This window comes from Pteronotus mesoamericanus, unplaced genomic scaffold, assembly GCF_021234165.1.
Source record: "Pteronotus mesoamericanus isolate MK-2021 breed Mesoamerican mustached bat unplaced genomic scaffold, CSHL_Meso_final contig_24, whole genome shotgun sequence".
Classification (NCBI taxonomy): domain Eukaryota; kingdom Metazoa; phylum Chordata; class Mammalia; order Chiroptera; family Mormoopidae; genus Pteronotus; species Pteronotus mesoamericanus.
The window spans coordinates 28,053,593-28,078,265 of NW_026555100.1; the positions used below are offsets into that span (position 1 = coordinate 28,053,593).

The 24,673-nt window shown below is 39.8% G+C and overlaps 1 protein-coding gene across 7 annotated transcripts in view; it reads right to left on the bottom strand.

The window, feature by feature from the left end:
• Positions 1–544: 544 nt before the first annotated feature.
• Positions 545–24,673, bottom strand: part of CPEB3 (cytoplasmic polyadenylation element binding protein 3) — a 172,268-nt gene continuing 148,139 nt past the window's right edge. For all 7 annotated transcript variants that reach the window (XM_054572852.1, XM_054572854.1, XM_054572857.1 and 4 more), the window contains one exon: positions 545–6,196. In XM_054572852.1, coding sequence (XP_054428827.1) covers positions 5,969–6,196 — 228 coding nt within the window. In that variant the 3' untranslated portion in view covers positions 545–5,968. The remainder of the gene's footprint in view (positions 6,197–24,673) is intronic.

A 24,673-nucleotide genomic window follows, 5' to 3' on the forward strand; every position in this document is an offset into this window, starting at 1 on the left:
AGCTTCGCGCGCGGTCAAAGGCGACGTGGGGTTTTAAAAAGACGCAATTTCTGAATGATCGGAAACAGCCTCGTGTGAAAAATACAACCGAAGGGGCATACTTACGTTTTCATGACTTTCTCGGTTTTGAAATTGAATATTGGTTCCATGTAGCAAGTGTCTGGCATTAAAAAACAACTTGCACCACTAAAGCCTTGCACTGAATGCAAGTTCCCATTGTGCCAAACAAGCACATGCCTTCGTGTTTCAAATTTTTTTTTTTTTTTAGTGCTGTCTGTGACAGAGAACAGGTGAATGCTGCGGTGCTTAATCTGCTGTCTAGGAATTTGTCCCGCTCCCTCCAAAAGCCAATCACGCCAATGGAAAGTGCCCCTGTTCCCGGGGGCAATCCGTCTACGCCACGCTATTCCTTAGCAGATGCAAAGGAAGACAAGCGTCAGTACTTCATACAACTAGATTTAATAAGTTGTTATTACAGAAAAAAAATGAAGTCCAAACTACAAAGTTTAAGCAGTTGTAAGCAATAGCTGCATTGAGCTCCATGTTTAGTCACAGTACTGCAGTTCCGTACAAGCAATATTAGTCCAAGCCCCGAAGGCAGAAGCTGAGTAAGGGTTACCATAGCAAAAACAATCTGAGGACAGGTAATAAAAGATACAATACATTTAAAATTAGTTGTTAGTTGAAAAACAAATACAGAGATCTTAGCTGTGAACACTCTAAAAGTTATGTCCATTATTTTGACAGCAAAAATACAAATACCTAATACTTTATACCCCAACAGAACTATATCCAGAAAAGAAAAAAAAGAGCAGAAGTTATCCTGTATTAGCACCCAAGTTTTTCTATTTGTTGCGATTAACTTCATCGTCATACAAATTTAAACATCCCCAAATCACATATCCACTTCTTGACTCATTTTGGGGTATAAAGTCAACAGCATTAATTATAAAATACTCTGTGGTAAAATGGAACACTATTGCAGCTGAGATAGAGAAGTTTGGTTATTATTAAAAAAGAAAACAGAAAATGTTAGCTGACATACCATACAAACTGGTGAAAAAGCAACAATCCATACAAATAAGCCAGATTTAACAAAAAGATACTTTTTTTCACTAATCTGTGACTAATCTTTCACTCAAACCTTGCAAGTAGAGATGTCACAATACTCAAATATTTAGGTAGGAGCTTTACCCAGTTAAATACCATTTTGTTGCTAATACAATAGATAAAATTAAAACTAGCAGTTATTTGCTAAATTGCATAAATGCAATACATTCTGCATTAGCCCATGCCTCACTAACAAGCTATAAAACACAAGATATAAGCAGAAATCTAAGCATAATCTTTATACCACTAAGCAAGAATTTTCCAATTTCATTTCTTCTGTTCCTAATCACTTATTTGTAGTTAATGTAAAATTCCAACCAGTGATACCCAATTTGAGTTAAAATTTTACATCACGACTTGATCTAATCTATATATTATTTACAAAACTGAATACATAGAGCATACCCAAAAGCCAACTCTGGACACACATTTCTCCAAGTTATTGATAACCTCGTCTCCATGGCAGCAGACCTGGAGGGGCTACCAAGGACTCGCAGAAACACACCATCTGTCTAGAGCAAGTCATTGGATGTTCTGTTTACGCAACACCAGTTTTGCAGTCGTACGGTTTGTTCGTTTTCCTTTTAGGTGCCATTACAATGACACGCTGCCTTAACGGCACAGCTTCAAGGTGAGGTGGGTGTTGGAAAAGGAGCAGGAGGGCAGGCAGGTCATGCTCAGAGTGTTGCCAGATGTGTTGCCACAAGAAGGGACAATTAGGGACAAACAAGGGGCACCAGAACAGGGAGCAGGTGGGAGGTGAAGGAAGACGGAGTCTGAGACTGCCCACGTACAGTGGTGACGGCCGGGAGTGCCCCCTGGGCACACCGCCCGAGCTGGACAGGGGTAACTCAGGGGGGACACCGCCATCCAAGTCTAACTACACACAAGGTGGTGTCCTTGCAGCAACCTCCTTTCACTGACAGACGTCACCACTGTGAATGAATGGAAAAGGTGTGGCCTGGGCGAAAGGCACTGTCTCACACATGGACAGCTGTTGGTGGCAATTCACACCACACACACACACACACACACACACACACACACACACACGACATAATGAAGAGTTAGAGGGAAAAGCAATGAGTCATTCTGTTGACCTGGCCAGGTTCTCAACCTGGTGGTATTTCACTAGGGGTGACTTCATGATCAGAGCCACAGATTGGGCTGCACCTGGTGTTGTATAAATCCACTGTGACATCCCCAGAGAACTGTACTGTGACATCCCTAATCTCACACTAAGCCACTGTAACAAAGGAAAAGGCTTGTCAAAATCTCACATGTTCTGCTCATTCTGTCATTTTATTACCCAATTATTCATTACATTTTCCAATCACTTTACATACCCAACCATTTTCATTGTTGTCACACTATTGTAAACCACATCAGCAAGTTAATACATAAAGCTTTGCATTTCAAAAAACTAGACACTTTAGTAACAATATTACAAAGGTTTTAGCTTCAAAAATAACTGAAAATGAAAAAAATAAACTTTTAAAGAATTAGCATCATAAAATTAATTTATTCCAAGTAAAAATACAAAATAATATTATGACATTGACCAGATATGAAAGTCCCTCCCAGAAACAACTCTATTAATGATTGAGAAAGCACTCCTTAAAGAAAATACGAAATAAAATGAAAAATATGTAAATATGTTTAATTTTTTTCTTAGCAAAAAATCTTTCTAAAAATAACAATGAAAATTTGTCTCAGTACAAAGGCTACATTACTATTGAAAAAATACCAGCATGAAGAAAAGGTACATATTTGACAGTAGAAAAATGATTTCAGTGAATCACAATGTCTAAAGTTTGCAATGAAAATAAATCTGCAATAAAGATTTATGCCTTTTTTCTTTTCTTTTTTTTTCTATTTTTTATACAAACAGTACAAACAGTATTGCACATAACAACAAATAGTCGAGGTTAGGTTATAGCCTTCAAAAAATCGACTAGTTCAAGTGTCACATCAAGGAAAGGCCACAACAGGACCTGTGATACCCAGGGGCTTCCCAGTCAAGTTGCAGGTCAGAACACCTCTGTGTTTTAAAAAATAATTTTTTTGAAGGACCCTCTCTTTTAATATAACATTAACAACTTGGGGGCACATTTATTTACAAAACAAAAGGGAACATGTTATAATTTAATAAACTAAAAAAGTTCTCTTTAAAAAAATACAAACAGAAGAACTCTTTCACAATCCTGGTCAGTCGTGCACAATCAACGCTTGATTATAAATATACAAATTAAGGGAAAGTAGTTTCCACCATCTATTCACAACTTTCAGCACCAAATGGAGTTTATTTTTTGTAACCTATTCTTCATGACAATGTTTTTTCGCTTTCAGGTTAAGCTTTATGCTGTACAATCTTTCAGCTTTTTAAAAATCTCAGTGTTATTTTAGTACATGAAAGAGGGGTGCTTCTTCAAAAAGTTTTGCTTCTTTCACATAATTAGGTAGATTTCTGTAGGTTAGATATGATCTTTAATATTATAGTTATAAAGCTCTAACTTCTTCATTTTCAAAAAACACAAATAAGCATGAAAAAAATAAAGTTACCCATCTGTTAAATCATTTTTCTTGCAGAATTAAATTAATATATATTTTTCTGAATAAACTTACTTAGAAAATATCATTTTCTCTCCTATATTTCAAAATTGAGGTATTGCAAAAGATCATGTCAGTCAGAAAGCATGCCTTTTTCCTTAAAAACAAACAAACAAAAAAGTCTTCAGCCAGCTTTTGAAAACTGTCTAGAATACAAAAAGTAGTAGTGCATAACAAAATTTCTTGTACAGGTGAAAAAAACCACAAACACAGAAAAAAACAAACAAACAGAAAACCACAGCTGGGCTGGAAAAAAGCAATTATTACCAAAAAGCCCAGAGGTAACCTCAAAAGGGGAGAATTCTAATAAGCATTTTTAATCCAGTAAAAAACTATTTTGTTTTTCCTTTTTGAAACAAACTATAATTTGAGAGCTGATAATTGCAACTAAACACTGGAGAAACAAAACAAAACAGAACAAAAACAAGCAATATTAACTTAAGACAGTACAAGGACATCACAGCACATGAAACACAGCGATTTAAATCTACTCTGCAGTGTCATATCCAGTCAGATTGTCCCCAGAATTCCAAAACATAGGAAGAAGATTAAAAAAAAAATGTACATAGTCTCACAATCATTGTGTGTGTTTATATATTACTATCTGCAGCCCAAGAGTGAATGCTAAAAAAATGTCCACGGTAGTATTAGCAGGTCTTAATTCTATTCAAGCTTTACAGGATAAATCCGGGGAATTAAGTAGTTAATTTCTTACCCAGACAACCAACCCTGCCCAGGCCATCTTATTTTGTACAGACATTTCTTTAGCATCACCATCACGCAACTTTCTTAGAATGTGCCTAGTTTGTCAACCTGACAACTTATCTCTATATACTGTATATATTCCTAGTGTTTGTAAGCTAAGATGAGCTCTTTGGTTTTCTGGACAAGGTCTGAAGCTATGTAAAATGGTGCAAGCACTAGGAGATTGTAACTAAGAGCTCATGTGTTAGTTAATAGTATACCAGTTATGAACTGTCAAGTTCATTAATGTCTGACACAGAGGCTTTAAACACTTAAGTTTGATCACAGTTAGACATAATCACTTTACTATATAAAATAAATTGCACAATATATAACAGAGCACCGCAAAGTACTTCATCTACCATCCACAAATTTGCTTTAAGAATATCCTACACCTAGGTTTTATATTGGTTGTAATATAGGTCATTCTGTTATGGGCTCTTCCTAATTTCAGAAGCATTCCGTTTATTGAGGCATGCCTTCCTCCGGTCAATTACCAATTCTTTGAATAAAAAAAAAATCTTTAAAAAAATCAGTATTTTATAGCTTATATAGATTCTTAATTTGTGCATTGTGGGAAGGTTTTATACTAGACATTGGATATAAAATTTATTGCATGCAGCAACCTGATTAAGTAAACATGCAATCAGAAATAGTGACCTTCCATTGAAGCTTTCTGCAGTCTATTCCGATCTCCTTTCGGCAGCTGATTCTATCCCTAAATCACCAAAGTGTGTTGTTGGGTTTTTTTTTTCATTGATACCTTAGCCTGAATAGAGTATTATGGTATTAATAATACCATTTTAATAGCAGCAAAAGCTATTGCAGCATAAATTTACATAACACTAAAAAAATCTAACCAAAATCCTCAGCAAAATAAAAATCAAACATGAAGGAAAAATAAGGATTCAGCTTATGAGGTATCCTTACATGTCAAAATAGAGAGCAACTAAAGGCTTATTTTCATTAAGGGTTATCCTTACTCTAAATGACCCCAACTAATGATTGCTGAATTGTTGTGAAGTTTTTGCTACATCTGCCACCTACTCACGAGTATTACCTTTGGTAAGTCTTCTCCTAGGGGCAACTCTCTAAATTTCTGAAAATAAGTGCATGCTCCAGTTCAAAAACAATCAGAACAACAACAACACAACAACAAACAAAAAAATCACAGACATCAACCTGATGGCCGCGGGTGAGAATGGCAGTCTACGAACTGTCACGAGTGACAGATCAGGTGTAAGAAATGAAGGTGCCAAGCAGACAAAGGTGTGAATCAAAGTGCAAATCAGTACCGTTCTACACTCTGCAATTTTGCATTATACTGGACATTGAGTTCAGTAATATGACTGTAAATAATAATAATAATAAAAAGACCCATTTCTTCTTTAAAAATCGAGAACGAATGCACAGATTTCCAGAACACTGTAAGCCCTGAGGCAGTGCCCTCTCTTTTCCCTCCTTGTCATCTACTCCAGTACTTGTGGCTGGGTCTGCCCTGGGCTCAGCTCCAGCGGAACGGGACGTGACGAGGGCGGTCTCCTCCCTCCTTCACCAGCGGTTTGTGGAACTCCCGCCCGGCGCGGGAATGTATGCTCGCCCAGCAGTATTCGCAGTAATACTGCAGACAGGTGACGTTGGCACAGAAGAACGGGGCAAACTTCCCACCACAGCGTGTGCCCTGGCACTCATCACACATCTGATCATCCAGCACATATGGCTTCACTTCCACCTGGACCCAAAGAGGAAAGAGAGGAAAAGGGTTAGCAGAGCTTCCTTGTGTTTCTTCCTCTCCAGAGTTTACAGTATAGCTTAACGAGATGTCTCGGTTAGACGCCACTTGGAACTCGGCTAGTATCAGACAGCTGAGCGTACGGGCTTTGGAATCTGCTCCTTCATTTACTAGTTCTGTCATTGCAGGCAAGTTCTTACCTCTCTCTGCGCTTCTGTGTGCTCTACGTATCTGTGAAGTGGGTGTAACACACTCACTCTCTCTTTCTCTCTTTCTCTCTCTCTCTCGTTTGTCCATCTGTAAGACGGGCAAGTCAGTGTCTACCTCAAAGGGTGCTGGTGAGGAGGAAGCGAGGCATAGCACACGTGAAATCGCCTGAGCCGAATCCTGAAGGCCAGGCAGCTCCTGACCATGTGGGACACAGAGGAGCATTTCAGGGAGAGGCAGCAGGTAGGACAAGCCTGGGAGCAGGCAAGTGCAGGGCACATGCTTGGGGAATGGTCTGCCAGGAGCCAGGCCGGAGGGGACGCGTCACACCGAGGCCGGCGAGGCAGGCCGAAGGGCGATACTTGCCAGGAGGCTCTGGGCTTCCTGTTTTAAGGACAAGGCTAAGGTCCCTGTACTGTATTCAGCAGGCTGGAGGGAAAAGGGGGACTAGTAAGATGTTAAGAAGCTGCATTAATAATTGAGGCTTTTTAAATGTTTTGACTTTATTGCCTTAATTTCCCCCAAGACTGAGAGTTTCGGTAGAGGAGAGCTTTCCATCACAGTCCTTCGGGGGGGGATTTTACTCTCAATGAAGCAAGGCAACCAAAAATTACCTTCCCCTCCCCGTGCCCCTTCCCCTAGAACCTCAGAAAAGAAACATCATTGATGGTTTCATCTCAAATGTTAGAAATTAGCATGAAGGTGACAAATCTGGGATCAGGCTCCTTCTCACAACGACCTCCAGAGCCATTCTTGGGGACAGCAACCACCGTGGCCACAGTGACAAGGACCCACCATTATTTGCCGTGACAACTCAGGCTGCCTCTGGATGTGGCCGGGGGGTGCTGGCAGGACACAAGGTGAGCAGGAGAGAGGGGGACGGACCAGGATTAGACACTCGACTTCCCCGGCTCTCCCGTTCGGAAGGCCCCTTTGCTGGCCTCCTCTAGGGTCCTGTCTCCAGCCAGAGTCCTGGCCACAGGCCCACTGGTCGCCAGATACCCCTAACCTGGAACCCCTCAGAAGACCTGCGCCGGGCCCTGGTTACCCAGGCAGAAAGTGTCTCTTCTCTGGCTCTAGTTCCCTCCTCACCCTCAACCTGCAAGGTAGTACATGGCTTCAGAGAAGTCTCTTACATTCATCTCTGCGTCATAATTAAAAATGCAGTGGGGTTCTGGGGTCACCTGCCTGGCTTCAGACCTAGTTGGTAACTGTGCAACCTTGGGCAAGTTTCTCAGCCACTCTGAGCCTATTTCCTCATCCGTACACTGGAGGAAAAAGAAGAGCTCGTACTTCATACAGTTTCCATGAGGGCTAAATGAATTTGAGCACACAGGACAGCGCTTGGCACATCCTAAGCACCCAGCGTAGCTATTATTCCTCCTGCTTCCTCTTTAGCCCAGGCCATCACAACGCACACCTGGATGTGTTCAATATTGATGGCCTCCGCGCCAGCCCCCAAACTCCAGGGCTTACTGGGTTCCACTCTTCGTGCACGTGTTGACATTTCAACAGTCTCGTCAGAAGCCCGACTCTCCACAGCCCAACTGCCTCAGGATAACAGGATGCTTACTCCCTGTCTCCTCTGGCTCAGTTATCAGCCGGGGACCTCACGATCTGCCCTAATCTCTCTCCCGACCAGTTCCCAACTCAAACTCTACCTGGCTTTTATCTTTACTTGCACTTTCTTCCCACCTTAAATGCTCTCCATTAATGCCCAGCCCACCCAACAATTTCATTCATGTACCAAATGAGGCCCAATCTTTCTTTTATTTTTCTTTCTTAAAAGTAACAATTTTAAAGTGAACAATTCAGTGGCATTTAACCACTACTTCTATCTATTTTCAAAACATTCTCATCATCCCATAGGGAAACACTGTTACCCGCTAAGCAATTATGCACTCACCTCTCCGTGGCAACAACCCATCTACTTTCTGTCTCTAAAAACTTCCCTATTTTGGATATCTTATTTTCAAACTATAAGGGAAACCTTATTTTAAAAATTACAGAGGTGGAAGTGATCCGTAGAAGAAGTGGGCTTAGGAAACAAGTTACAGAGGCCACAGACGGGGGCCCCTTGGGGCGCAGGAGAGGGTGGTAAAGTTAAGGCTCGGGGCGGGCAAGGTGCGGCGTGCTCCTGGGAGGGAGGTGCCATTCTGGATATTTTATATAAATGCAATCACATAATATGTGACCTTTTGTATCTGGCTTCTTTCACTTACCATATTTTAGGTTCATCCATGTTGCGGCATGCAGCAGTATTCTATTCCTTTGTTTGACTGAATAATATTCCATTACACATATATGTATATACCAACATTTTACTTATCCATTCATTTGCTGATGGAATTTCGGGTGGTTTCCACCTTTTGGCTATTGTGAATGGTGCTGCTATGAAAGTATGTATATAGTTTTGTTTCAATACCTGTTTTCAATTCTTTTGAGTATATTCCTAGGAGTAGAATTGCCAGGGTGCATGGCAATTCTGTTTAACTTTTTAAGAACTGCCAAGTTGTTTCCCACAGAGGCTGCGCTATTTTATATTCCCACCAGCAATGCACCAGGGTTCATATTTCTCCACACAGCCACTAACACTCGCTGTTTTCCACTTTTGTGATTATTGCCGTCCTAGTAGGTACGGAGAGGCATCTCGCTGTGGCTTTGTTTTCCATTTCCCTACTGACTAATGATTTTGAGCATCTTTTTCATGTGCTTATTAGCCATTTGTATATCTTCTTTCGAGAAAGGCCTATTTCAAGTCCTCTGACCATTTTTTAATTTTGCTTGTCTTTTTGTTGTTGAGCTGCAAGAGTTTATTATATATGCTAGATACTAGACTTTTATCAACATGACTTGCAAATATTTCCTCCTATTTTGTAGGTTATATTTCACTTTCTTGATAATGCCCTTTGATGAACAAAATTTTTTAATTTTGATGAAGTCCAATTTATCTATTTTTTTGTTGCTTCTCCTGTTGATGTTATCTAAGAATCCATTGCCAAATCCAAGGTCACGAAGATTTACCCCTATATTTCTTCTCAGAATTTCTTGGTTTTAGTTCCTACATTCAGGTTGACTGATTTTGAGTCAGTTTTGTATATAGTCTAAGGAAGGGGTCTACTTCATCCTTTTGCATGTGGGTATCCAGTTGCCCCCCAGCACCATTTGTTGATGAGATTATTCTTTACCCACTGAAGGGTCTTGGCAACCTTGTCAAAAATTAATTAGAGGCCCGGCCTTCCTTAACTACTGCAGTCCCAGAGGGATCTATTCCCTCCTCCTTTGGACTTAATACTCCACGGCGCTTACCTGGCATTCCTATCTACGCTCCCGCCCTGTGGTCACCATCTCTCCTTAGGTTCAAGCGGAGGCGGGAGCAGGACACGGCCATGATGGAGCGGGGGAAGGGTATGGCTGCAGAGTCTGTGGACTCCTGAGGGGAGGGAGCTAAGGCCCACCAGCACATCTAACCTGGCCTCATCTCCCTGCATCTGAAGGCCAAGGAGACAAAACGGTGGAATGAATCCTCTGCCCTGAGGCTGGAAGATTGCCAGATGCAGAACAGGCAGGGAACTGGCAGCGGCCTGCTTTCCGCCTCAGGCCTTGAGCTGAGGCTGCTTTGCTTCTACTACTCAGGACATCTCAGCAACCAGATCTGAACCCCACTGAGTCTAGAAAAGGGGATCCAGCAGTCAGAGAGAAGGCCGGACTGAACGAACAGAATTCGCACCCCGCAAGGGAAGAGGAGGGCAGGGCAGAAAGACAACAGCCGCTTCTGGCTTATGGCTTAAGGAGGTTCAAGTCTGGCACAAAGGAGGGCTTCTGATTAATATGTAAACAAACAAACAAACTGGTAACTTTTGTTTAGGTATAAAAACAGCATTGTGGTTACGTGGGGTCTTCTCCCTCAGGATTTTTCTTTTTTAAGAACATAAATTAATTCTCAAATTGAGGTTAAAGTCACAAAAAACTTTTAAAGTGAACAATCCAGGGGTGTTTAATACATTCATAATGTTATGTAACCACCACCTCTACGTAGTTCCAAGATATTTTCATCACAGCAAAAGGAAACCTTGTACTCCTCGTTTTGTTTTTTAAAGAACTCTTTTTAAGAGGTATTACTGAATTATTTAACTGAATTATTTCAGGATACAGTTATACGATGCCTCAGAATAATCTGGGGCGAGGGTGGGCAAGCAGAGGTGTAGATGAAAGGAGGGTGGCCACAAGTTGACTGTCACTGAGGCTCGGTGACAGGAGCGTTGGATGTTTCCACTGTGGGAACTAGGCGATGGGGTCCGTTACACTCCCCACTGTACTTCTGAATGTATTAAAACGTTTTATTTTTTTCTCCCCCGCCCCTAAGGTGGAACACCTTGTCATAACACCAACTGAGGCAAAACAACACAACATGCTGCTGCTTCACCCAAAAGAGGTGTAAAACATTTTTATTTTTAGGAAGCTAAAATATTTAAATTGACTTTTTGACTAATGAAGTTACCAGATGAATTGAAGAGAGGGTAATTACTATTAGATACAAGTTAGTGGCCTAAAAGAGCAGGTGGAAGAACTATTTCAAAGCTCTGGAAAAAAATAATTTAGAAAAGTAAATAATGAGAGAAAAGATAAGAAATTTTAGACTAGATCCCGGAGAACCTAATATAAAAATTACAAAAGCTCCAGAAGGAAAAAAGAAGTGAGGAAAGGTAAAAGTCCTGAACTGCATATCAAAAATACCACCAGGTCCAGTCTGGACCGATGAGACAAACACAGACTAGCAGGAAAAGAAAAACTGTTACAGGCTCCAAGTGAAACGAGCTAGTTACTAGTTCCTGCAAAGGAAACAAACAAACTGGCATCAGACCTATCATCTGCAATACTGGAAGCTAGAACACCAAGAAATACTACCTATGAGGCTGATAGAAAAAGACGCCAAAAATCCTGTATCTAGTCAGATATTACTTCTCTGTCAAGAAGACTTATAAGAAAATTAGTAGCTTTATGATATATTCTAGGAATAAAAATGAAGGCAATATTCTATTCACATTTGTAACAAAAATTATAATTATTATAATTTACTCAGAATGAATCAAACCATAAAGACACAGGGCCTACACAAAGAAATATTGAAATGTTAAAAAAAAGAAAATAATCTTTAAAAAAAATCCCAACTAGGTCTACATGTACAAATTAAGGGCAAGGTCGCCTAGACCTTTTTAATGACTAAGGACCTGGGCTGGGTAGTTCAGTTGGTTAGAGCATCATCCTGATACCAAGGATGCGGGCTCAAACCCCAGCCAGGGCACACACAGGATTCAACCAATGAACGCATACATAAGGGGAACAAGAAATCAACTTTTCTCTCTTCCTTCCTCCCTCTCGCTAAAAAAGCAATAAAATAAGAAAAATAAATAAGGACTAGAATCCTAGAAGCTTCAGTAGAACATAAATATGTTAAACTATGTAAAAACACATTTGTAAGTGGCAAAAGATAGTATGAGAAAAGTCAATAGGCAAATGATGAATTTAGAAAAAATTATAGGTTATTTATATTAAACAAAGAACTCTTAAAAACTGGCAAAAAGAAAACATACATCATGGTGAAAAATGGGTAGAGAATAATTCATGTAATATTTCAAAGGCAATCCACATAAAAAGATTTTCACATTGGTCAGTAGTCAGGAAAAAGAAAATTAGTATCACTTTGTTCTTATCAGACTGGCAAACAGTTAAAAGAAGTGATAACTATTTATCATTTACTGATAGAAATGTGACTTACCATGACATTTAAAAAAAGCAAACTAGCAAATTATTAAAATTAAAATGAATATATACTCTTTGACCCAACAGTCCTACAATTGGTTGTTGCTAATGGTGTAAAACCAATGCTTGGAGATACAACCACCAGATGTGCATTCACTTGTAAAGTATATTTACTGAAGAATCTGCCCATCATGGCAAAAAAGTAGAAACAAAGTAAATGGTTGAATAAAATGCGGTACATCTAAGGAATATCAGGCAGTCATGAAGAGGACTGAATTTGTGCTCCACCTTTTGATTTGCAAGGATTCCCATAACACAAGGACGTTAAAAACAAGTGAAATGACGGATACAGACTCCTATGGCAAACTGTAAAACACTGAACAATTGTAAGGTCAAATAGTACATTTGTGCTGCTATTTCAAAATGCAATCTGAATAAAACTGCACCGTCTGTCTATCCAGGCTTCCAGCTGATCTTGGAAGCTCTTTCCAAGCTGAAGGGGTCGGTTGACAGAGCACTCACTGCAGCAGATGTGCCGTGAAGCTCCACCAGGATGGTCTCTAGGCCAGAGGCCCACAGTGATGCCTTATTGAACCAGCTTCCTTAGGGAATAACATGTTCCTCTTAAGTTATTTTTCCAGAGGGCAGACATGTTTTCTTTTCAGTGCTAAAACATCTTGAATTTTAATGTTTTTTTGATGGAAATCTTCCTAAAATCTAATATTTGTTCTGTCCCATCGTAAGCAAAGGATATTACAAATATTCTTTATAGTTGTGCCAGATAATACAATGCGGTTTTCTCTTTTTTGGTCACTGCTTTCAAAATCTGTCCACTGTCACTTAATAATACCTTTCACCAATCCTTTATACATTTGCAACTTCCTATCATTTTCAACTGGACTCAAAAGCTAGATAATCAAATTTGTTAAGACTTGCATATTACATGGCAGTAAATAAAGTCCATAAGACTCTGAATATAGCGAAAAAGTACAGGGTCTGGCTTTTGGATTGATACTGTGCTGTAAGAAGGCTGCCTTCCAGATGCGTGAGTGGTGCTATTACTGCAAAGCTGCTTCCAGCACCTCCATGCAAGGTGTTGATCCAAAGAGTAGGGGCTTGCCCAAAAGATATGACATACACATGACTCAAAATGATCCACAAACACAGATGTGCAAGTTGGCTATCACAACCTCTCCAAGGGCAAACAGGATCTTTGACAATTTAAATCAACAAAGAGAAGCCAGCTGCATAAAAGGACATTGTAGTCAGGTGGTTCTATGGTAAGAAACAGTGTTTATTTTGGCTCAAATGGATTTACTCATTTGACTGGTATTTATGGAATGCCTATTCCTTGTAAGCCACCATATTAAAAGTTGAATTACAATGGAGAACAACACATAGTTCTTCCGTAAAATAATTTATGGTCTATTTGAGAATTTCTTTTTTTTTAAGATTTATTTATTTTTTCAAATACATTTGTCTCTGCCTACCACCCACCACTTTCTCTTGCACCTTCCCTCCCTCCCTCACTCAGCTCTTCCCTTTCAGTTTTGTCCATGAGTCCTTGCTATATGTTCTTTGACTTTCCCCTTCCCTTCCTTTCCCCCCACCCCCGCCCTTCTCTCTTGTCTCTGTTGGTTTCTTTTCCTTTCAGTGTTGCTCGTCTTATTTTCCTTGCATCTTTGTATTGTTGGTTGGGTTCCACTTATAGGTGAGATCATATGGTATTTGTCTTTCGCCCCCTGGCTTATTTCACTTAGCATAATGCTCTCTAGTTCCATCCATGCTGTCGCGAAGTTCAGTGGTTCTTTTTTTCTTTCTGCTGTGTAGTATTCCATTGTGTAAATGTACCATGATTTTTTGATCCAATCATCTATGGATCGGCATTTAGGTTGCTTCCAACACTTGGCTATTGTAAATTATGCTGCTATGAACATTGGGGTGCATAGGTTCTTTTGAATTGGCGTTTTGGGATTCTTAGGGTATGGTCCCAGCAGGGGAATCACTGGATCAAAAGGCAGTTCCATTTTCAGCTTTTTGAAGAAATTCCACACTGCTTTCCACAATGGCTGCACCAGTCTGCATTCCCACCAACAGTGTCCTAGGGTTCCCTTTTCTCCACAGCCTCGCCAGCACCTGTTGTTTGTTGATCTGTTTAGGATGGCCATTCTGACCGGTGTGAGGTGGTACCTCATGGTGGTTTTGATCTGCATTTCTCTGATGGCTAGTGATGCTGAGCATCCTTTCAAATGTCTCTGGGCCCTCTATCTCTTCCTTGGAAAAGCGTCTGTCCAGGTTCTTTGCCCATTTTTTGATTGGATCATTTGTCTTCTTGGAGTGGAGTCGAGTGAGTTCTTTATATTTTTTGAAGATCAAACCTCTATCTGATGTATCATTAGCGAATATATTTTCCCATACGGTTGGCTCCCTTTTCATTTTGCTGATGTTTTCTTTAGCCGTGCAGAAGCTTCTTATTTTGATGAGGTCCCACTTGTTTATTCTTTCCTTTATGTCCCTTGCTTTAGGAAACACATCAGTGAAAAAATTGCTGCGTGGGATATCTGAGAATTTCCTGCCAATGTTCTCCTCTAGAACTTTTATGGTGTTGCAACTTATATTTAAGTCTTATCCATCTTGAGTTTATTTTTGTGTATGGTGTCAGCTGATGACCCAATTTCAATTTTTTGCATGTAGCCGTCCAGCTCTCCCAACACCTTTTGTTGAAGGGGTTGTTATTGCTCCATTTTATGCTTCTGCCCCCTTTGTTGAATATTAGATGTCCATAGAGACCTGGGCTTATTTCTGGGCTTTCTATTCTGTTCCACTGGTCTATGGGTCTGTTCTAGTGCCAGTACCAGATTGTTTTGAGTATAGTGGCTTTGTAGTACAGTTTGATGTCCAGTATTGTGATCCCTCCTACTTTGTTTTTCTTTCTCAAAATTGCTGCAGCTATTCGGGGTCATTTATGGTTCCATATAAATTTTTGAAATGTCTGCTCTATTTCTGTGAAATATGTCATTGATATCTTAATAGGGGTTGCACTGAATCTATAAATTGCTTTGGGTAGTATGGACATTTTGAGGATATTAATTCTTCCAATCCATGAGCACGGTATATGCTTCCATTTATTTGTGTCTTCCTTAATTTCTTTCTTCAAGGTTGTATAGTTTTCTGTGTACAGGTCTTTTACCTCTTTGGTTAAATTTATTCCTAGGTACTTTATTTTTCTTCTTGCTATATCGAATGGTATTTTTTTCCTGATTTCTTCTATTTCATTGCTGGTGTACAAAAATGCCTTCGATTTCTGAATATTGACTTTGTATCCTGCTGTTTTGCCAAATTCACTTATTAGGTTGAAGAGTTTTTTGGTAGAGTCTACAGGGTTTTCTATGTACACTATCATGTCATCGGCAAACAATGATAGCTTTACTTCCTCCTTTCCTATTTGGATGCCTTTTATTTCTTTTTCTTGTCTGACCGCTGTGGCTGGGACTTCCAATACTACCTGAGAATTTCTTAAATGCACTCTCAAACCATGTTGTTTTCACCATCTCCTGCTGTCATCTGTATTATGTTATGTGTTACTTGACTATCCAGATCAATTCCATTTTCTCCAATACACAGATATATAACTATTAAAATAAGCATGTGTTTCTCTGTTAACCACCTAAATCACCTATCGTTAAGCTATGCCACTTTGGAGACACCAACTTAATGCCGTCACATTTCTGATCTATGCTACCATTAAAGTCCAAATACCAGAGACCAACACAGAGCCAATCACATCGCCAAATTCCCTGCTTCCAGGGGATTTCCAGGCACAGGAGGTGAAAACTTCCTCTAGAGACATTTGAATTCATACCACACACCCAGTGGAGGCGGCCACGCCCAAGAAGGCTGAGGGTGGGTGCAACCTACTGACGAGTTGGTAACCATTAAGGAAAAGGAGGACTGATTTGGAACCCTGGGTGAGTGGTTGGAAGAAGACAGATAAAAGGAGTAATGTATTTAGAAAAACACAAAGAGAAAGCCATACTTTAACAAACTTGTCTCAATGCTGGTGTTGTTTTGTTTCTAACAAGCTAGAGAAAATCTTTCTCTCTGCATTCTGGTATCAGTCAGCAAAATTACCTCCCAAAGGGAATGAAGCAATGGCTAAACAGTTTTTGGTGGAACAGAGTAGATACCGAGGGAGACCATAAACTATTATTCCCAGGTACAGAATTCCCTCTCCTTGAACCTCAAAGGTTGTAGTAATGAGAAGGGAGGCATTAGCCAAGGTCAAACTCAGTTAAATGTTACATAAAGGACACCTAAAGGCTGGTCCCTGCTGCAGGTGGCCCTTTGGTGACAGGAAGAAAACACATTAAGCCTGTCAGATACCTAGCCAACCCAAGGCAGAGAATATGCTGAAAGGTGGCTGGAAGTTGAGTAGAAGCAAAGATTTCAGATAATGGAATAAGTGGACAAGTCGGAAGAAAGAAGCCAAGTGGAGAGGTTTAATCGGAATAGGGGTAAGTGTAAATTAAAGCCTTGTTCAAAACTCAGGTAGGCCATTTCTTATCACCTAAAGCACCACGCTTCCTGGAAATATAATTTTTATTTGGTGTTTTCAAAGCTTTTAAATATATGTGCTTCTAACCTTCTTGGCATGGGTCACAGAGTACATCTAGCCTAAAAACCACAGGAACCTTGTCACCATTCCCACTAAACACAGCATCTTTTCAGTGGCTAAAGCAGACCCTCCACTGGCTGGCAATACTAAGAATGCTTAAATGTACTAAGAATGCTAAGTACGTTATACTAAGCGTGCTAAGTACGCTTCAATGTAAATTTTTAGTTTTTCAAATGGCTATCGGCTGGAATCCTGCTGTTTAGAAAGCAGATGACAGATGCCTAGGAAATTAAAGCAACGACATGAAAATAACAGCAACAAAGTTATCAACAATCTTTCAGATTTAGTAAATTCAGTTATTAATTTTGTTTTTAAAAGCTTTTATTTATTTATTTTTAGAGAGATGAGACGGGAAGGAGAAAGAGAGGGAGATAAACATCAATGTGAGAGTTAAACATTGATCTGTTGCCTCTCACATGTGCCCCGGCTAGGGACCGAACCTGCAACCCAGGCATGTGCCCTGACTGGGGATCAAACCAGCGAACTTTTGCTTTGCTGGATGACACCCAACCAACTGAGCCACACAAGTCAGGACCAGTTTTTAATTTTAGAAGCAATCTGAGATAAATTAAAAAAAAAAAAAAACACATAGGGAAAATGGTTTGGATTTCTTTTCCTTTTTTACCTTTCAAAGGATGGGACTTACTGTCTTTCATATTTTCAGGAGCCAGGGGCAGAAAAATTTAAAAATCACCACTGTGCCTTTCCCACAGTTCAGAATGTGCTATGTGTACTAATGCTCACACTGTGGCCATGTGCACATGGAGCACAGAAGGTCTGTGGGTGCTCTCTTTGGACTTAAGATAACTTTTTCAGGCCAGCTGGTGGCATCCTGCACAGTCCACAGATTCACCAGTAGCCTGGTTTCCTGCCATGCTATCTGGGAGTGGGGCTGGAGGCAAAGATGTAAATCAGCCCCAATCAGTTTTTAGTAGCAGAAGAATGTATCATGTGGAGAACAAAGGGTAAGAAAATCATTAAAAAGCAGTGAAATGCGCAACTGCCAGGTCTTCACCTCCCCCCTCCGCACCTCTGACTCCGTCCATTCACTGGCTGTATCACAACCGTGCAGGCCTCAGTTTCCCCTACCCTATGGGAGGTTTGGACCAGCTCTTCCAAAGAAGAATATGCACTCACTGAGAAATTGCTAACTGACTGGTGGCCCCTAATTTCTGGGGCTAAATTACTTGAATGTCCTACTGAGGTTACTACTTAAAAGGGGGGTGGTGGCCTTTTTCCCATCAGTAACCGCACAAACAGCCTCTCTACTCAAATATGAGCGGGAAAGGACATTTAAACCCTCTAAAGAATTTTCATATTAAAAATTATCACAATTTGAAGAGAGAAAACATAAAAAGAGAGAACAGTGAAGGAGAGATCAGAGGTCAAAGCTAGGAAGGAGAGACAGGACAAAAGTTTCTATGCCATTTAGAGAAGAAAATTATCTTTCACGCTTTCTTCAGTTGACTCAAACTCTGTTAAAAACAAAAACAAAAGCAAAAAACAAACAAAACAAAACTATTTCTAGTCAAAGGCTCTGAGACTCACAGTGCTTCAAAATAAACTCAGGTAGGATTAGTTCCAATAGTACTTGAACTCACTTCTGGGTGTTGCTTCTTCACAAAGGGTCAAATCAAACCTGGCCACAGCTATAGCTGGGAAGCTTTCAAGCCAGAGCAAGGCAGGGGTCAGTAACAGCAATTAAATAAGGGCTGGGTTATGGGAGTCCCAGACGAAGGCCAGGAGCAGACAGTCTGGGAGCAGGTCTTTAGAACCCTCGCTGCTTTTGCTATTGAGTCATCTTACGTATTCCAGCTGGGGCCACGGACAAAGTATAGTATTATCCGCACTTCTATCGGTATGGTTACTGGGTCATATTAATCTTCGTTCAGGCTAAAAATATAAAGCCTTTGATGGCCTTTAGCTAAAATTCAGGTCTAATATGTTTGTAGTGAAAAGAGAAAAAAAGATTAAAGTACTTGAAGTGCTTGCAAAGAACAGTGCAATGGATAACATCTCATTAAATGAAAAATGGGTTATTCTAAAGAGTATGCTATTCAAAGCAAATATGTGCTACTGTTTAGCTGTCACAATGTACCAGAAAGCCCCAAATTAGTACCTGAAAGTCAGTCTCTCTGGTCCTCTGCATTAAGCTAAAACAGAGATAAGGAAACATTATTTGTCAACAGTATACTGATTTCAAAACTATTTTTCCCTCTTCATATAGAGATCAATATGTTAGAAAGATACACAGATAACCTCTAGTAATCAAAATGCAAAAATCTATAAATACTATGGGGATATTAACAACACCTTCCATGCCCACCACTGCCATGAATATTCAGCTGCTGTTTCCCTGCCCTATTCCAACCCTTGTAGATAGAAAATATACATCCAGCAATCCCTGTTCTGGGTATTTATACAATAGAATTGAAATCAGGATCTTGAAGTGGTATTTGTATTACCATGTTCACCGCAGATTACTCACAATAGTCCAGGTGCGGAAGCTAAATGTCTATCAACAGATGGATAAAGAAAATATGGTATATACAAGGGGAGATCAAAAAACCCTGGTATTTATAAAAAATTGTGTATTTATTCTTACATGTTGAAACTTCAGTCACGTTCAAAGCACTCTCCATTAGATACAATACACCTATTAAGATGTTTTTGCCCACTGCTCAAAACAGTTTTTGAACTTATCAATTTTGATGCCTTGTAGTGCTTCTGTTGTTTTTTGTTTCACCTCTTCCACATCAGCACAACATTTCCCTTCGAGGACTTGTTTCATCCGGGGAAACAAGCAAAAGGTCACTTGGGGTGAGATCGAGTGAACAGGGAGGGTGGGGCACCAGGGTCATGATATTGTAGGTCAAAAACCGCTGAACACTCCGCACAGTGTGGGGTGGGTGCTTATAAATTACCCTCATGAAATGGGCACATGCATTTAAAGAGTCTTCAAAAAAATTTAATGAAGCTGAAAGCAGCCTCTCACAACAATGCCAACTGGTACAATGACACAGATTCTTCCTAGAACACTCACCTGGCCAGAGAAGCTGGTATTACAAGAGGCCCACCCTCCACAAGATAATTCCAGTTTTTTGGGGGTCCTTCTTCATATATATGCAATGGAGTATTACTCAGACTTAAACAAGAAGGAGATTCTGTCATATATGACAGCATGAATGAACAACCTAAGGACAATACACTAAGTGAAATAAGCCAGTCACATAACAATTGCATGATTCTATTTATATGAGGTATCTGAACCAGTCAAACTCACAGAGAGCAGAAGGCAGGATGGCTGTTCCCAGGGTTTGGCCAAAGGGTGGGGGGGGAGGGGAGCTCTGTTCAAAGGTTATAAAGTTTCAGTTATGCACAAGACCATGCTTACAGTTAATAATACTGTGCTGTACACTTAAATATTTGTTAAGAGGGTAGATTCATTATGTTTTTTTACCACAATAAAAAAAACAAACAAACATTCATATGATGAGTATGACACACTTGGTAAAATGGGACTAAGGCAGGGGAAATAAATCAACTGCTTATTAAATTTCTCAATTTGAAGATGAAAGAAGCTGAAAACACAGCATTTTCTCAATAGGGCTCCCTAGAACACTATCCCCGAGAGATGGTACATTTTAGAAGAGTTCATGATCAAAAGGATTTGTGAAAAATTGCAGTGTCTACTTCTTGGATCTTCACAAAGAAGATTAGTATGTAAAAGATTCTAAGAAGTCCTAGAATAAAGCAGCTTATTTAACTGTCTTTTTAAAAAAGCACCTCTAAACTCATTTTACTCAGAAAGACTTTTTTTGTAAAATAGGTATTAAAATCTCAAAGGATTCATGCTTTATGAAGAACAATTTAGGATATGGTGGTTTAGGGAAACTACTTTTAGAAACAGATCTCTGCCTACTAAGAGCTCCTCCTCCTATTTCATCTTTAAAAGAAAAAAAAGGTTTTATTTATTTATTTAGAGAGAGGGGAAAGGAGGAAGAAGTAGGTGGAAGGAAACATGTGCAAGAGAAACACAGATTGTTGCATCTCTCATGGGCCCAACTGGGGATCTAGCAGCAACCCAGGCACGTGCCCTGACTGGGAATTGAACCTGTGACCTTTCAGTCTGCAGGCTGGCACTCAATCCACTGAGCCACACCAGCCAGGGCTGCTCCTCCTCCTATTTCAAAAACTCAAATAATCAACCCACTTTTCCACTATCTTGTCTGAAATATTTAACTCCTTTCATCACATAAAATTCCAATGAGATTAATAAGCATTTTCAGAACAGCTCAAATATTAACCATTCATGTAAATTAATGTTATCAGCGCCATTATATATTGACAGAGTGCTCTACAGTTTTCAAAAGCACTTTCATTAACATGTACATGCACATCCCTGCTTCAAGCTATATAATAAAGTGGTATAGTCAAGACTAAACCCAAGACTGGCTGATTCTAGTCTACTATCTTCCAATTAGTAAAGAGGTCTCTACGGGCAGAGTTGGCAGACTATAAATAGTATCTACTGCATGACGCATATCAAGTCACAAACATCTGACTTACAAATTTCTAGGAGACAACATGACCAAGTTGTGCTAAACAATAGTTGTGCGTGTGGGCAGGGGGACCTCTCAGGTTTTTATAATGAAATTGTTCATATCAGCCAAATCACATGTTTTCGTTAGACTAAAGGGGCTTCAACTGACTCCAACCCTGCAGATTTTCTCAGAACTGCATGGAGTAGACAAAGGGGTAGGAAAATGGCCATGTAGAGGTTACCCATTTTCATATGATCTCATTTTTCACACTAAAAAATCTTTCATATGTAAGTGACCTAGACTTGAGTTATAAAGAAAACTAGATTTAGCAGAGCTTTCACATCTTAGGTGTTCATTTGGCACCACTTCTAAAAATACCATTAAAACAGACAGAATGAGTACAGGTGCCCTCTTTTGCCCTTATTATACTTAAATACTTTAAACTGTTCCAGTTTTTCACAGAGACTCCGTTCAAAGGAATATAAGCAAAATTTAATCCTAACCTTCTATTGCATTTCAAGTTCAAAGTCTTTTCATTATCAGAGAAAAGATAACCGGTAAAAACACCTATTTCTAGACTAAAGCAAAAAAACTCCTTCAATTCTTTAAATGGGGAATGTGCCCAGGTGTTTACATCTACAAAAGAAACTTCAGAGTCTCTGTGAGTGTGTCTTGACTGAGATAACCCAAGAAGCATGTTGGTAGATTGGCACCTATGTTAATTTCTTTTATTTGTTGTTTTAGTGTCAACTTCAACTATTTACCCTTATATTAAAGGATTCTTATTAGAACTGAGTAGGTACTTTCAAAGAAAAAAAGGGATCAACAATTAGCCTTGTTTATATTGTTGGGCAACAGCACAATTTAAATAGGCCAGGCTCTCCAATAATACAAATCAACACCTGTCCCGCTTAACAACTTTCCAAAGCACTTATTCATCTCTCATTGTTTAATCTGTGCAATAAACCATAAGATAGTTAGGCTGGTTTCCTACTACTACGAGACAATAAAATCAAGCCACTAAGAGGTTAAGAATCTTGCCCAAGGACAGACCATGACTGGGAGAAGACCTGGGAGTGTAACTCAGATCTCCCAGTTTCCAAGCCAGGAGACACTTTTTAACTATGGCCATGAGTTTCTGGGTGGTGAGGATAGGAGTGGATGTGGGGTATAACGCCCCTTAGGTACTCATGGACATACCCTATACATGCCCCACCCTACCAGTGTTACAGGGAACCTCGCTTACTCATGAGAGTATATCACATGCCTCACGTAGGCCAAGGCAGAAGAAATGCTGAGAACCACTGTACTGGGTATTACACAACCTTGATATTGTCAACATAGGAAGATATTATCAATTGGTTGGTAACTGATGCATATCAGCCATAAGATAGGAATAATGTAAGCCTTAAAAAATTTATTTCAAGATGTTAATTTTTCCTTGGAAGTATAAATTGAGGCATGAATTGCATTTATGTATTTATTTATTCATTCACCCATCCCACCCCTTGGGTCATTTATAATAACGTTTTGCGACAAGGGTCATTATGACATTAAAAATGCCCAACATTTTCACTAATGTTATATGTATGTATATGTAAATAACATTATCACTAAAGGTTATATATAAATCCAGTGGAGTTGCATTGGCACATACTGACTCGAGAAAACGTTTTACAAGACAGCATAAAAGTGAGAATCAAAAAGCAAAACAACTGTAAAAAAAGAAAAAAAGCACAAGAAAATTTCAAACTCGGTTTGTTAATGTTCAAAACAACCTACAAACATACTAGAAAATCCTCGTAACAAACTCCAGATTTGCCCTGTTCTGTGCAGAATATGTTCACCTCCTAAGAAGTATGTGAAATATTGAAACATATAAAACTCACTAAGGGCCCTATAATCTAACTCATGGGTTCTTAACCCAGGTCTGTGGGACAAGGACTTCATGGAATAAGTGGGTTTGAATAAACATTAGACCCTGGATAAGCAGGAAAATTCAGGGAGGGAGTCCTCAGAGCTGAGGCCGCTCTGTCCTTAATTGACAGGTTCTTTAGAGTCTCCAAATCTTTCCTAAATTTTTCCGTTGCAAAATAAAGGAGGTTGCATCTGGTCATGCCTAACGGTAAGTCTGGCTTTAACATACTATAAGTGTCAAAGAACACTTTCTGGTATTTTAAATAGCAAAACCTAGATTTCTTCATTACTCAAGTGTTAACTAAGTAGGAAAAGAACACTGGGCGAAGTGCCCTCTGGTGGACAGTTGGGATGCCAAAGGTTGGTATACAAGGGCTTTCCACCTAAGCTACTTCTCAATTAGTTTTCATTCAAGAACTCATTCATTTATCCAAAAGTAAATAATAATGTCTGTCCACTATGTATGAAGTATTACGTATCACTAGCTAACATGAAAGACATAGTCACTGGCCTCATGGATTGTATAGTCTAACAGGGCAGATGGACATTAAAGCATAATTTAATTACAGATTTATTTAATTTAATGTTATTGTCTCGTAGTAGTAAGAAACAGCTTAACCATCTATCATTCCTCTGTGGTTTTAATGTCACAAAGGAATAGCAGATGGTATTATGACAATGATCTATGGGGGAGATAAAAGCTCCATTGAAGAAAGTATTCCTAAAAATATCACAATTAGCTGAGTCCTTAAGGAAAAGAGGGTATTAGGCAGGCGGAGAAAACAGTATGTATAATAATCCTGAAAAACAGAGAATAGGGCCAGCTGTGACTGGCTCAAGACAAGGAAGAAAAGAGCCAAGGCAGAAGTATGCAGTGCATGAGGGTCACGCAGGCCATGGTGAGCAATTTGACTTTTATCCTAAGGGCAGTAGAACGTAATCAAAAGGTTTAAAGGAGGGAAGACATGATTCACATATGATTTTACAAGATCCCTCTGGGTTTTATGTAAAGGGTGAATTAGAGATGGGCTATAGAGGAACTGGGGAGAGGGTGAGACAGCTATTCTAGATGTCCAGGTGAGAGATGAGAGTGACACACTCCAGTACCCTCCATAAACTCCCACAGTTGCTCCCAGTCTTTGTTCTCCCATTTATCATCCTCGCGTATTCGACATATTCTTTGTGCGCCACCCATGTCCCAAGCTCTCCCATTCAGGCCTCTGGGCAGAGGTGTCGGAGTCAACATCACCGCAGCTCGGTAAAGGACTACCATTAGAAGCCCCTCCACCTCTGTCAGTCCTTCCGTGATCGACATACCATGGCGAACAGTATGCTGTTGTGTACACCTATCAGCCCACTCGAACAAGTCAC